The sequence below is a fragment of the Helianthus annuus genome, chromosome 14 (assembly GCF_002127325.2).
Source record: "Helianthus annuus cultivar XRQ/B chromosome 14, HanXRQr2.0-SUNRISE, whole genome shotgun sequence".
Lineage (NCBI taxonomy): Eukaryota > Viridiplantae > Streptophyta > Magnoliopsida > Asterales > Asteraceae > Helianthus > Helianthus annuus.
The window spans coordinates 165792984-165808610 of NC_035446.2; the positions used below are offsets into that span (position 1 = coordinate 165792984).

Consider the following 15627-nt stretch of genomic DNA (forward strand, 5'->3'; position numbering starts at 1 on the left):
GGCGAATTGTACAATCTTTGCAGAAAGTGCCATTTGAAATGGCGAAAAGGTGGTCAATATGCAGAATTTTCTATTTGAAATGGCAAAATATTTATAAATGCCTCATATATGAAGCAGGGTGAGTCGATATATTCTGGAAAACCACATTTCACTACCATAAATTTCAACCTTATGTAAAACCAAATTTCCCTATGAAAAATAGATATGCTCACACAAACCTGGATTCTCCACATTCTGTAAAACCAAATTTCCCACTCTCAAAATTTCCAGATTACGCCATTCAGAATGGCAAGACGACATTTTTCTAAGCTTTAAAGTTTGTATACCTTTTGAGAAGACCGTATGTGGAGGGGAACACTCGTTTTTTCCACCACCTACTCAATTATGGTATACAATAAAAACGGCACCCCAAATGTTTTGTGGTGTCTCCTTCTGCTTGATAGATGCTTCCACCTGCTTTATGACGTGTTCCGAAGAAGCAGGATACGAGGAAATTTATTTAGTTTCTGTTTGGCACCTTCAATCTCCATTAGAAGCGCTTCGTTAAAATTACGAAGCGTTTGGTGGATCCTATAGTAATGTTGTGTATATTGTTGAATTACATAAATAAAAAGTTTGTTATATTACGAAAAGGAAAGTTGTGTTGTATTGTTTTCTTTCTGTAACAATTAATTGGTGTAGATGAAAAATCTTATATTATGGTTTTGGTTTATAAGAAATATAAATTAAAACAGTGTCAAAAAGTTCATAATACGTCCATCATAAGACAACACCTTCCAATTTATTTAATAACACATTCATCATGCTACAACAAACATCAAACAACCAACCACACACAAACTACCTCAACAGCCTATTTCCAATGACGGTCTCCTCGCGATGATAGGTCTGAATCTGAATCTTCCCCTGAATATGGGTTGTGCCAAACACAGGACCAATCTTCTTCTTCTTCTTCATAGTTCCATGCATCCTTCAAGACTTCCGGGTCGTAATCCTCCTCTGGGTTAGGGTTGAAACCAAGTTCTTCCTTAGTGGCTTCACGACCCTTGTTAAGAACAGGATTCACTTCAGCTGGCTTGTGCTTCCCATCTACATCTTTATCTTTCTGTTTGGCAACCTCCCGACTAACAACAACAGTGGTAGAGGAACTTCCTTCACCGGCAGGTTTCGATTTGTTTCGTTCACGAGAATCGTGTAGCTTTGAGGCATGCTCTATACAAGCTTCGATGTCTTCCTTTGACATTACACCGTTTTGAAAATAGGAGAACGGAGGTAAACGCTTCTTACCCCGGTCATCCATTTCCACACTTGTGGAGTATTGGTGAGTTGCTTTGGTATTTATAGATGTAAAGTTGGCTAACTCCATTTTTTTAATTAAAAAATTAATTGTTTGTATTTACATTTTATATAATTGTGTGTAGTATACTATTTTATTGTTTTCTAATAAAAGCGATCAAATTCATCCAATGTTAGCATTTTACTTGATTGTTTTGGAAACAAAACATAACTTCATAGTACAAGTTAAATCCCAACAAACATAGCCGAATGACAAGCAGACAAATGATACAGATAACAAATTATTAAAACAAGGAACCTGCACTAGTTTCGATTAAACAAACCAGTGGTATAGCGGAATGTTACATATATCATGGAAAATATTTATTTTTTTATTACACATTTCCCGGTGTAAAACGGGCTGCGTAAAACTCATCTGCCATATGTCGTCTATACTTTGCACAAGCCTCTTCAAGATCTTTCTCAACGCTGACTTGCTCGTCCTTCACGAGGTTTGTTAGTAACATACAAACTAAAACCCCTGAATTAGCGCCTGGGTTTTCCTTACACTGCTGGCAAACTTCAGTATGTGTAACCATTGTTTTTTCGACGAATGGGCGTCCTGAATGTTCCCAGTATGAAATTTGGTCCAAAAACGATTTGAATAGTGCTTCAAATTTTACTAGGGTTGGGTAAACCCTAACTTGAATCAAGTTTGATCCATCAGAAGAAGAACTGGTTGAACCGGACGTTCCAGTGAAGTACAATGTAAGGTGAAGTGTCCGCATATCAACACGAATAATGAACCAGTCTTGTAGCTCGACACATATTGGAATATAAACCTAAGATACGAAGTTGTTAATTGAAATATTTACGCCTAACATTTGCTTCCAAAAAATATATATATTAATTACGGTGTTACCGTATCAATGTCCCAAAAAGGAGGGTAGTGTTCCTTCAATCCAATGGCAAAAGGTAAGGCACCGTGGTTTGGTTTCTCGCACAAAAGGTCCAGAAATTGTGAGGGGAGAATGGTCCATGGATACAACTGCTCTGGTTTTTTAGACTTTTTTATTAAAATCCACCGGAACCTCATCATTCTGGTGACCCAACCATCGACATGCTATAGGGTGGACAGTTATATAATACAGGAATTAAAGGATATTTGTTACAAAAGTTAAAGTCAAAATACGTACCAGTGGTGACAAGTAACCGTGGTTTTCATATCCAAGCAGGGCCCCCCAAAATTCCGAGCCGAGTTTTTTTCTTCCAAGAAATCCGCAAAAGTTAAAGTCCAATACATTTTTTGACCAGTACTTTGACTCTTCGGTTGGGTGATAATACCATCGTTTCTTTTTGGGTATTTTTTCAGGGGGTGTGTCGGGAACTACCTCAAACTCTAGTAACGAATCTTCATGGTCATCCATTATATGTGGTAAATGTGCTTGGCGATTGTTTTGGTGCAAACTTAAAGAGGTTTATGTATCCATATTTATAGTGGTGCGGTGATCACTAAATCACAGAAATCGCCATTGTGAATGGAGTGTGTACTAAATGACAGAAATCGCCATTGTGAATGGAGTGTGTACTATAGGCCACATGCTGTGGATGGAGTGTCTATCTCAAGTCCCCTTATATATACCCCCTCCATCACACCCATATACTTGCATACCTTCACTTCTCTAGTTTTTTTGTCAAATGGCAGATCATGATAATGAACTCCACATTCACTTCCATTTGCACATACACGATGCGGAACCAAACCCTGCAAACACTGACCCACACCCTAACCGTAGCTCAGTTGTACGACAACAAAACTATAACTCTCTCGAACCACAAACCATACGTCACTTTGTTGTTCCACAACCCAATGACAACACTGTTTTGCCATTCAGTGCACAACACGCAAGCCATCCCGACCCTGCACCCCTGCACCAACATCCATACCCACCCCGAGATGTTCAACACGAACCTCAAATTCGTACCTCCTTCATGCAACGACCACAGGGTCCCTCAATCGTACGAAACCCTAACCGTACGTCGTCAAGTGTTTCACAACCACGCCTCCCGATATGTAGGTATGGATGCATCTTCAGAGATCTGTGCAAGCACCAATACGACAGCGATCGTGACTCTAATGCATTATCGGACGATGCTGTCGTTAGTGATGACCCATGGGAAAATTATTACAAGACTGATAGCGATTCTGATTCATCCTTTTGATTCCAGAGCAGATCATGAATGAAATAAAATGCAAGGTTGTGTTTTGGTAGATGTATTTTGTGTTGTGTAATTTTCAGAAATTTTAAATAAAACTGCCTAATGTTAGTTGTTCTTAATTATGTTTTTTCGGTCATGTGTTTTCCTGTTCAATCCCCTGAGGTTAACATATGCTGGCCTTCATGCCGGCCGAGGGGGTTGCACGGGCGAGTTACGGCACCCCAAAAGTCCCATTTCGGTCATTTTTGAAAACGGTGAAAAATGGTGATTTGGGGTTCTCGGGTGGGTTTTTCTGTAAGGAAAACACCATCCGACGACACAAACCTATGTGTTTTCCTGTTCAATCCCCTGAGGTTAACATATACTGGCCTTCGTGCCGGCCGAGGGGGTTGCACAGGCGAGTTACGGCACCCCAAAAGTCCCATTTCGGTCATTTTTTAAAACGGTGAAAAATGGTGATTTGGGGTTCTTGGGTGGGTTTTTCTGTAAGGAAAACACCATCCGACGACACAAACCTATGTGTTTTCCTGTTCAATCCCCTGAGTTTAACATATGCTAGCCTTCGTGCCGGCCGAGGGGGTTGCACAGGCGAGTTACGACACCCCAAAAGTCCCTTTTCGGTCATATTTGAAAACGGTGAAAAATGGTGATTTGGGGTTCTTGGGTGGGACCATTATATTAATACAAGGAAAATACACCGCTACGGCGTACATGCTTACATTAATATGAAACCAGTACAAATGGTAAACTAAACATAACGTTAATACAAGGAAATACGTTAATGATAAGTAGAAGACAATAAAACACACTGCTAATCACTGGTGATGGCTTGTACATGCATTCCTCTTGTGACCTCTTTGATGGCAAATTCCACATCTATACTTTGTTGTGTGCTCGGGCCAATCCATCTCGCTGTGAATACGCCTTGACTTCCTTCTACCACGTTTAGTGGTTATTCTTGACGTGTTTGGTTTTATTTTCCAAGCTGGTTCTACCCATGTTTTTGGGTCGTCCAATGGAAAAAACTCACCTGCGTACTGCGCCTTGTAAGCAGCATTATAGTATATCTTATTAATGGTGTTGTGCGGTGAGTCCCCTCTGTTTTGGCTGACTGCGATAGCATGCGAGCAAGGAAACCTCTGCATTTGCCACTTACCACACGTGCACGTTTCTTTGTAGTACTCAACGGTGTAATCGTTGCCTCCGCATTCATTTGTCTGTATCTTTGATATAACTCGGTACCTTCCGCTAACATAACTGTACTCTTGTAATCGATGGTGTCTCGAATTTTGGTAACGAATTTGATACCACTCGTACCTATACGGAGCTAACCGGGTTCTACAATTGTGGGCAACCTGGTTGTTCATTAGAAAATGCTCCACCGTCTTGTCGAAAGTACGCTCAATGATGGCCTTTATCGGCATCATCCTAATCCCCTTCAGCGCATGGTTAAAGCTCTCCGATATGTTAGTCGTTAGTGTTCCCCAACGGCGATTGTTTCTATCGTGTACAAGAGTCCACCTATCCTCGCCTATCTCCTCCAAATACTCCCACGCCTCTGGCTTGATGCCCTTCATCAAATCGACTGAATGATCGTACTTCCTTTGTTGTGTGGTGCTACCAATATCCCAACAAAGCTCCTTTAGCTCTTTTATCTTAAACTTCTGCACACGGAAAAAAATATTTTTAAAATCTATTATAAATTATTTTATAGTTTAATATATGTTGACCTACCAACATTTGCACCCTCCCACCATCATTGGGAAAACCTTGTCCTTGTGGCACTTCGTTCCTTGGGTTACCAATAAATAAAAGACCATGCGAAGAATACCACCGCATATATTGCTCACTGGCAATGATGGAATCAGATGCTGGTTGGGCAACAACGTTTTGATGACGAGACGACCACGAGTCAATGTACAGATGGTGTTCATCGCGCCAGTTACGATTTTTTCCCTCAACACGTCCAGGAATGTGAAGAGCCTCATAAGTGTCCTGCGTCATAAGACTATTATCAGGGATCAGGGATCGGTTGAAACATGTGAAACTGCCTCAACACCCGACTTGGAGCATGTAGTTCCACAACATTCCAACAAATAAGGTGGGTCTCGCTCCTCCAGCAACCTTCACCACTTCGACACATTTCTGGTAATCTTGAAAGAATCGCGTCATACGGGGTCCAAATGAAGTTGGTCTCTGACAAGGAATTAAATTGAGACCGGTATGCCTTCAACACGTGTGATGTTGTATCCGTATGACTCAACTTAAACTCTTGCCACCTGTAACATATATATGAAAACGTGTAAGTTTAAAAGTAAACTAGTAAAAATGATAACTAATTAGACAAATAATATTACGTTGTTTAAATGCAATTACCTAGCACCATACGATCTATTCCAGTTTATGTTTCTGTCCAACTTGGGTTTTGTGCAAGGCAGTCTTTCCCATGCCCATAATTGTAACAGAAACACCGCACCACTAATCTCATGGGTTCTAATACTTGTGGCCCGGGTTAGTTGATTATACAAATAGGCCAAAACCGCACCTCCCCAACTGTACACCCCACATACGGACAAATCTTCTAAGAAGCCTATATATCTAATATCGACCCACTGAGACCCACAACTAGGGAATAAATGAGAACCAATTAGAAGATAAATAATCGTCCGGGCGCGTTGAAGACATTCGTGATCAGTTGGATTTTCGGGAAAAACTATTGACTTTAAAGCATTTAAAACATATGGCATGTTAATTTTTCTATTGTTTAAAATAGCTTTATCCTCCAAAAAAATTCCAGTTAAACTATAAATTTTTTCCTGAATCTCAGATATTGTATAACTCTCATCAGTGCCACAAACCTCCTGGCCGTCAACTTTTAAACCCCACAAGACTTCCACATCCTGTAGGGTTATTGTTACCTCTCCGAATGGCATATGAAATGTGCTCGTTTCAGGCCGCCATCTTTCTACTAAGGTGGATATCAACCCGTTATCAATCCTTCGGTTATCAACCATGATAACTCCAGCAAAACCAGCCAAAGTTATATATTCAGCAACTTTGGGTGGAAAGGGTTTTTCCCGCCGAATAAAATTCCATAGCTTCTCGTTTCCTCTTCTAACTCGTAATAACCCATCGTCTGCCAATGCCGTAGGATCCGAAAAAATGTAATTGGCTCTGTGGTCTCCTGTACCACTAAGAAACAACAACTCCCTGTTTAGGGGACCACCACTATAACGAATCGCCATTACAAATGGAGAACTGATAAAAAAATGATTAAGATACTTTTTCTAAAACTTAGAAAATGTGGTGGGAAAGTGAGATTGAACAATGGTCCCCTAGAATGAGACGGGTGAAAATTTTCGGAGTTTTTAGTGGCAAAATTACAATACTTTTCAGCAAGTGCAGAACTTTTTCAGGTTTTTTAACTTTTCGCCAATAACATTGGCGAATTATCTACTTTTCGCCAATTGAAATGGAAATTGTACAGAAAAGTTTATACTTTACGCCATTTAAATTGACAATTGTACAGAAAAGTATACTTTACGCCATTTAAAATGGCAATTCTGCAGAAAAGTATTACTTTTCGCCAATACAAACAGCTTTGGATCTCTTTTCGCCATTTAAAATGGACATTTGTGCAGAAAAGTATGACTTTTCGCCATTTAAAATGGCATTTCTGCAGTAAAGTATGACTTTTCGCCATTTAAAATGGCATTTCTGCAGTAAAATGAATTTTCGCCAATACAAACAGCTTTGGTTTCACTTTTCGCCATTTAAAATGGACATTTGTGCAGAAAAGTATGACTTTTCGCCATTAAAAATGGCATTTCTGCAGTAAAATGGCTGACATGTGCAGAATTCGCCAATTATAGTGGAAAATGTGCAGAATACGCCAATTCAATTGGCTTTTATGCAGTAAATGGCAGAAATATGCAGGAACTGTACCATTTACCCATGTCTCTTACAGTTCTGAGATTCCTTACACAATTCTTACACAAAGCCTATAGACCCATAAATTTCGCCATTCTCAATGGCAAAAGCATTATTTGTGAAATATTTTGGAATGCAACATTACTTTTGATTAAGTTTTCAATATCAGCAGTAGTTCGGCAAAAAACTCCTTTGAACTTTGTAGAACATGGAGACTCTTGGAAGCGTTAGCACTCTCCGGAGCCGGAGAATAATATTGTTTCCGCTACCTTTTCAGGGTCATATCAATCCCATGCTTCAGCTAGCAAACATTCTTCACACCCGCGGTTTCAAAATTACCATTATACACGCTGAATACAACTCTCCTAATCCTTCCAACTATCCTCACTTCGCCTTTAAGCCCATCAAGGACCGCTTTTCTGAGATCGCTGACCAGTTGGCTACGAACCGAGACGGTACCTATTTTGCTAGGTACTTAAACAAAAGCTGTGTAGATTCGTTTACTGATTGTCTAGCTGAGTTGTTGGTAGAACCCGGTGAAGAACGGGTTGCTTGTGTAATCACAGATGCGTGTTTCTACTTCACGCAGGCGGTGGCAGATGACTTGAAGCTACCTCGGATAGTGCTCCGGACTAGCGGTCTCGGTTGCACCCTTGCTTGTGACGCTTTACCCTTTTGCTCTAAAAAAGCTTGCTTTTACCTTACAAAACAAGGTTAGTCAAATACTTTCATATCATTCTATTATCTGACAAAGCACTTTTAGGGGGTAGGGGTGGTCATCACTCACCACCAATTTATCATTCTCAACTTCCAATCAAGTTCCGCCACGTCATCGAGCTTTATTCCATCACTCACAACCTTTTAGAGTGGAAATGCTCATCACTCACCCAACCCTGAAAACCCAACAAAGCAATTAAATAAAACATGAAACAAGACCCAAATATAACGCGTTGTTTTTATAACGGGAATTAACTTCCACGCGTTGAATTATAGGGGTGGCGGTGGTGTTTTGCATATGTTCACGCGTGTTCAAATTCCATCACGTACAAACTTAGCACCACCCCGGGTGGCCTTACCTCTACCCGTAGGAATAGAGAGGCTGCTTCCAGTGAAACCCCTGGCTCGATTGTAGTTTTGCATCAAGTCTTAGACATAAGCAATTGAGACAAATGCCGATTAGTGCATGTACCCCTTGTCTTTCAGCTATCAACGTCACCACATGATGCATGATTAACCATCCGCCTCTTTTAACGTTATTTTTACGAAATTTGTAAAATTACGCTAGAATTAGTGCACTTTCACTTTTGCCCCCCGAACGTCCACACATATATACATTATATGCGCATACCGCAAGCGGGACCGTGACAAAACACTTTTATAAAAGGGAAAATTATGAAAGGGAAAATTATAAAAATAGACATTACATTGACGTATCTTTAAAAAGAAAGATATCAACTTTTAAGCATTTTAAATAGACATTCAAAAAAAACCAAAAGTTCCAAGGGTCCACGGAAAGTACCAATCATATCAGTACATCTGTAAAAGATCGGCTAAAATTGATCCGACAGCTAAGACCGTGGGGCTTGGGTTGGGGCTTGGGTTGGGCATTGGTTGACACGTGGAATGGGAAAAAAAAACTCACGCCCATGGGGTATGGTGGGGTTTGGGTTGGGGGCATGAGTTGACACATGGCCATTGAGAGCCCGCCATGTCACCTTGCTAGCCCGCCCCACGCCCGGCTTCAATCCCACGCCAAAGGGGGCCACGCCCAAACTCAAGCCACAACCCAAGCCCCCCGGGGTGGTGGCTTGGGCGTTTTCCCCCAACCCACGCCCCAACCCAAGCCCCATACCCCATGGCCTAAGGCTTGGTCCCTACTTTTACACATGTTGCATTTGATTGGTTCACTTGTGGTCCCCGGAAACCTGTTTTTCGTGTCTGCTAATTCCAAATCAACCAATTGGGTAACGCTAAACCTGTTTTCGTGTTTACCATGTATACTTCCCAAAATGTTGGATCTATGTTTCCAGATTCAGATTATGAAGCATCAGTGCCAGAATTTCCACTTTTGAAATTTAAAGACATCGCAAATATCACAATCAACCCACAAGGTATGGGGGACTTAACCTCCAACATTCTTAACCAGATGAGGGCATCAGCAGGGATCATATGGAACACCTTCAAAGAACTCGAAGAATCTGATCTAGAAACTCTCTCCCAAGATTTTCAAGTTCCGAGCTTCACTTTAGGTCCATTCCACAAGTATTTCCCAGCATCTGGGAGTAGCTTGATCGAACAAGACCGCACTATTCTCTCATGGCTAGACAAACAACCACCCAAGTCAGTAGTATATGTTAGTTTTGGAAGCGTTGCACATATAACCAAGTCAGAATTTCAAGAAGTGGCGCATGGGTTGGCTAATATCGGTTTGCCATTTTTGTGGGTGGTTCGACCAGGGATGGTTGTTGGTTCAGAATGGTTGGAGTCGTTGCCTGAAAATTTCCTAGAAAGAATGGGCGATAGGGGACGGATAGTGAAATGGTCTCCTCAACAAGAAGTACTAGCTCATCCGGCAACAGGGTGTTTTTGGACTCATAATGGATGGAATTCAACATTGGAGAGCATATGCGAAGGTGTTCCCATGATTTGTTCCCCATGTTTGGGCGACCAACCAATAAATGCAAGATATGTGAGTGACGTTTGGAAGATTGGCGTATTGTTGGAAGATGGGTTTGAAAGGGTGGGAATCAAGATGGCGATTAAACGTGTAATGATGGATAAAGAAGGAGAAGAAATGCGTGAGAGAGTAAGTTGTCTTAAGGAGAAGGTGAACCTCTCCCTCGCTGAAGGTGGCTCTTCTTGTCGGTCATTAAACAACTTAGTTGATTATATTTTGTCGTTCTGACTTAAAAAATATAAGTTACAACACTCCATGTATGCAGGAAAAAATCACAAAGAACTGGTTATATCAAGTAATCCTTTTTTTTGTCATTTAATGAAGAGAGTTGTAATGAGAGACTAGTATCTTCAAATGATTTCAATTTCAAATAATAGACCTCCAGTGACTTGCTTCTTAATCTATTAGGCGCAGCAAGGAGCTATATTGCCTTCTACCAATAAAGGTCACCATATGGAATGGAGCCCCTTTCATCATTACCTATTTTTTTTTTATTTGTAACATTTTAATAACTAAATAAAAAACATTTCAATAAATTAAAAGTAAAGAACATAAGATTTAAATAACTAAAAAAATAAATAAAAAGCATAACATTTAAATAACTTAGAAATTATAAACATAACACATAAATAAAGCGAAAACATTTAAATAAAGCAAACGCAAACTAAGGACATCTCGCGCCAAGCCTCCCAATACGGTCTCGCAAAATCCTCCAAGCCACAACGTGATCAAAGGGCCTTACGTACTATGCTTTGAACTCAGTACGTGCCTCGGCAAGCGCTTCATCCTCGGCTACACCCTCCTCGAGGTTCAACGGAGTGTCATAGCACCTCTCAAAATGTGTACACTTTATGCCTAGATGCATAAACTTTCCTAGAATTTGTTCTCTTCCACAAAAATTCCCACCTAAACGTTGGTAGAATATAGTCCTAATCCTGCTCCAACATTGAGGCGAATCAAAAGTGAATCCTAAATCGACCGTATCCACCCGTGACTAACACGATATCCTCGGCCTAGGTCCAACGACGTGCCTTTGAAAATATAGAGATTGAGAGTATAAAAAGGTTAAGAGTATGGAGAGGTTTGAGCGAAATAAAATAGAAGAGTGTGCATATATAGAGTAGATACTAATTAAATTTGAAATTACTTTTTTTAAGAAAAAAATTACTGTTGATTCAACGGTCAAACACAAGGGCCATCTTTCTCCCGTTGTTGGTTGCTATTGCAGTGGCGAAGCAAGAATACCCCCCCCCCCCAATGGCGCCGACGGTATGGGGGAGGGGACGCTATTGATGAAAAATGGCTGAGGTGGCTTGGGTTTTGCGCCCCATACCTCGTAGTTGGATTGCGTATTTTGTGTTAGTGACTTGCCCTAAGTGTATAATTATTCTCCTCTAATCTTCCTCTTCTTAGATTAAGGTAAATGTTTGTTGATTTATTCTTTTGTTCGTATGATGTTTGTCTAAGATTAATCTTAAATTGAGTTTCTTTTCATTTGATTTCCCCCTTATAGAACTATATACTTCAAACTTATAATCTGAACTCTACATCCTAAAAGAAGGTTTTGAATTTGTTTATCAATCTCCAACTGAGTCAGGTTTAGGCCTTTTATGATGAATTTTAGGATCAACTGATGTATGCAACTTATTGTTTTGATTTATGATTAGTGGAGTTCGACACTTTGTCCAGTTTTGATTTAGGATCAACTGATGTATGCAAATAGAGTTCGACACTGTTTTGATTTATGATTAGTGGAGTTCGACACTGTTTTGATTTATGATTAGTGGAGTTCGAACTTACTGTTTTGATTTAGGATCAACTGATGTATGCAAATAGCGTTCGAACTTACTGTTTTGATTTAACAATATTCTATGCGAGTAAATAGGATTTAAGTTTCGCAATATATAAAACAGTGACTAGTTATAAACTATAGATCCCAGGAGACCATGAATTCAACCCATCAATCAAGAACAAAATAATAATCGAACAAAGAACAAGAAGAGACAGATTAACCCTAATATGCAATTGTGTTAATAAACAGAATAATAGAACCTGATTGTTACAAGATGCAAGATGCAAAATGTTCCAGATTACAATAACAAATGAAAATCCTAAACTATTTATAGACTTCAATGGGTGCGAGTGTAGAGTTGTGTCCTTTCACGAATAGCCACGTCTCTAGAATATGTGGATGAGAATGAAACTTGAAGAGGTGTGTCTTTACATCCACAAGTCGCATCCCTTGATCCCTTGTATGCAGCCAATCGCGAACAAACATGTCCTCAGGGACATACCCTTTCGATTAGAGGAGAAGTTGCCAACTTCCAGATTGTCAACTTTAGTCCCCATATTTTATAACTTCCTTGTAACCGCCATCTAAATAACTTTAAACTAATGCATAATCAACCCTTGCACTTCTATCAAACTTTGATCACACAATTAAGGCCAATATTCACCCCCCTAATTGTTGATCCAAGTTTGATTCTTGAACTTTGCATGCTTCTTCCTGGGCAAACTATAATCCTGGTGTATGCGTCACACACTACACCAAAAACTTTGCGGCCTCATCCATGTCTACATATGACTGTGCAAACCATTATGTTCCCGCTATGATTCCATCAACAATCTTCAACCCTGCAAGTCCTTAGGGAATTCCGACACGAACACCGTCTCTTGCGATTGATCTTTGTGATGGCATCCTCTCTTCCTTCTGATCAACTTCTTGGGAGACTTGTTAATTGGTGATTCCCATGAACGAAGGATGGCTTCCCCTGTGCGTACTTACTCGACCCTTCCGCTGCTCGGCCGTACTTTCCTCCATTCAGACCCGTACCAACATGCTCGGTTTGCCCGACGATTTCCTACCTTCCCTCAGATGATTCTTCCGAACCGCGAAACCCTTGCCTTGATTGAAGAATTGAACCCATGATCTTGATTCTTTGAGCCTTGGCTCTGATACCAATATAGATCCCAGGAGACCATGAATTCAACCCATCAATCAAGAACAAAATAATAATCGAACAAAGAACAAGAAGAGAGGGATTAACCCTAATATGAAATTGTGTTAATAAACAGAATAATAGAACCTGATTGTTACAAGATGCAAAATGTTCCAGATTACAATAACAAATGAAAATCCTAAACTGTTTATAGACTTCAATGGGTGCGAGTGTAGAGTCGTGTCCTTTCATGAATAGTCACGTCTCTAGAATATGTGGATGAGAATGAAACTTGAAGAGGCGTGTCTTTACATCCACAAGTCGCATCCCTTGATCCCTTGTATGCAGCCATTCGCGAACAAACATGTCCTCAGGGACATACCCTTTCGATTAGAGGAGAAGTTGCCAACTTCCAGATTGTCAACTTTAGTCCCCATATTTTATAACTACCTTGTAACCGCCATCTAAATAACTTTAAACTAATGCATAATCAACCCTTGCACTTCTATCAAACTTTAATCACACAATTAAGGCCAACATAAACTGCTGAATGTTGTAAACTGAATGTTGATTTATGTTGTAAACTGTATGCATTCGGATGAATTAGGATTACTTACTGTTTTGATAAGCATTCAGGTAAAAATTGATCAGTGTTTCAGTCTCTTTATGTAAAGTACTCCACCGCATTTCACATGGCTAGGGCTTCTAAGAACAACATGATGAGCACATCATCCGGGCCCCAGACGTTCGTGATAGACTTGAAGATGATTTTTATGCTTTTCTTAAGTCTAGATCAGTTGAAAATACACAAAAAAGTGAAGTTGAGGTGTACTTAGAGGAGCCTAATTATATAGTTTTAGAAAACAAAGAATTTGATGTGTTAAGCTGGTGGAGTCAAAATTCCAGCAAGTTTCCAGTTTTAAGCAAAATGGCTCGTAACATTTTTAGCACTCCAATTACAACGGTTGCCTCGGAATCGGCATTTAGTGCCGGAGGACGTATACTAGATGACTACCGAAGCTCTCTCACAAAAGATATAGTCGAGCTTCTAGTTTGTGGAGGCGATTGTTTAAAGGCCACATCAAAAACAACTATTCAAACATTACAAGTAAGTTTATATTTATATTTATCGTTCATCTTTAATTTATAATTTTATTACCAACATTATTAATTTATTTAAGCGTAGCAATTGGCATCGGAAGAAGAAAATTTAGAAGTTCCAATCCCGACAAGTGACGATGCATTTAATTGAAGTGAACTTGGTTGTTTTCTGTTTTGGTATTATGTTTTGAACTTAGTTGTTTCCTGTTTTGGAATTATGTTTTTAACTCGGTTGTTTCCTTTTTTACTTTGGTTGTTTATGTTTTGAACTTGGTTGTAACCAGTTTTTGGTATTATATTCTTGCATTACTGATACAATTTTTGAGTTATTTTTTGGTTGTAACCTGCATTTATATTATGTTCCTGTTTCAATGAGTGATTTTTTCAAGTTTCTGTTCCAGCATTAAAACTATTATCCAGGTATAAAAGTTAGTTTTTGAACATTTTTTTTTAAACCGAGCTGGCTCGTCGAGCCGCGTGCTGGCTCGAACTTTTTTCGAACCGAACTCGAGCCCTTATTTCCGGCTCGCTATAATTATCGAACCGAGCCCGAGCCGGCTCGTTTAGCTTCGAGCCCGAGCCCACACTGGCTCGGCTCGGCTCGTTTACACCCCTAGTGGGAATCGAGATGGCGATTAAACGAGTAATGATGGATAAAGGAGGAGAAGAAATGCGTAAGAGAATAAGTTGTTTTAAGGAGAAGGTAAACCTCTCCCTTCCCGAAGGTGGCTCTTCTTGCTGGTCATTAAACAACTTAGTTGATTATATTTCATCCTTTTGACTTGCGAAAATCAATTACAGTTAATTCTGTATGTTTATTCTGAAAAAAAAAAAAAAAAACACAAAAACTGACGCATCATACATGTATGCAATATTTTTCTTTTTCATGTAATAAACGGAGAGACCTGTGAATTAGACTTGTATCTTCAAAAGTGATATCAATCTTAAATAAAACATCTAGTAATTCCTTCTTAATATGTTAATTAATGTGTTTCTGGTCGTGATAAAAGCTTAAGCTTGATGTTGCACTGAATTCTTGGTCAAACTTACCACACTGATTTTTTATTTTCTTCTATTATGGTGTAACAACCTAATTTAAAAAAAAAAAAAAAATCCAAATAGAATTTAATTACACATCCAATCGATATGTAGATACAATCAACCCAAGAACATGCCCAATATCTTGAGATGTTGCTGAAAACACAAATCAACTTTTAGCCTCCTATTATTTGCATCCAGTCAACATTTGGTACGTTATTTAATTCACATATCACACATTGGTCAGACAAATTTTTTTATTCAACAGGATCAGTACTATGGACCATAGTTGTCAAAGGCGCAAGGCGCACTCAAGGCGTAAATGGTGAGCCTTCAAGACGCTTTAAAAACGAGGGTTGTTTAGACGTATAAAACCACACTTTTTAGGGATATCAGCAGTGTTGTAAAAATCGCGACTAGGCGGCTTAGTCGGCCAGTAACTAAGTA

The 15627-nt window shown here is 39.6% G+C and overlaps 2 protein-coding genes across 2 annotated transcripts; one reads left to right on the forward strand and one right to left on the reverse strand.

Moving 5' to 3' along the window:
* Positions 1–5509: 5509 nt before the first annotated feature.
* On the reverse strand, positions 5510–6740 carry LOC110907777 (serine/threonine-protein phosphatase 7 long form homolog). Its single transcript, XM_022152710.1, has 2 exons — positions 5872–6740; positions 5510–5774 (listed from the first exon to the last, which is right to left on the reverse strand). Exons 1-2 carry the CDS (start codon positions 6738–6740, stop codon positions 5510–5512), a joined length of 1134 nt encoding a protein of 377 aa, XP_022008402.1.
* Positions 6741–7324: 584 nt separating this feature from the next.
* Positions 7325–10441, forward strand: LOC110904786 (UDP-glycosyltransferase 76B1). The gene is made up of 2 exons (XM_022150643.2): positions 7325–8138; positions 9456–10441. The coding sequence occupies exons 1-2, from the start codon at positions 7634–7636 to the stop codon at positions 10328–10330; spliced, it is 1380 nt and encodes a 459-aa protein (XP_022006335.1). The 5' UTR covers positions 7325–7633; the 3' UTR covers positions 10331–10441.
* The last annotated feature ends 5186 nt before the right edge of the window (positions 10442–15627 follow it).

Excerpts from the sequence above, each read along its gene's own strand:
- LOC110907777 (XM_022152710.1), bottom strand. The coding sequence starts at position 6,740 with ATGGCGATTCGTTATAGTGGTGGTCCCCTAAACAGGGAGTTGTTGTTT. Across the intron at positions 5,775-5,871 it reads AATAGATCGTATGGTGCTAG|GTGGCAAGAGTTTAAGTTGA; the intron begins GTAATTGCATTT and ends TATATGTTACAG.
- LOC110904786 (XM_022150643.2), top strand. The coding sequence starts at position 7,634 with ATGGAGACTCTTGGAAGCGTTAGCACTCTCCGGAGCCGGAGAATAATA. Across the intron at positions 8,139-9,455 it reads CTTTTACCTTACAAAACAAG|ATTCAGATTATGAAGCATCA; the intron begins GTTAGTCAAATA and ends CTATGTTTCCAG.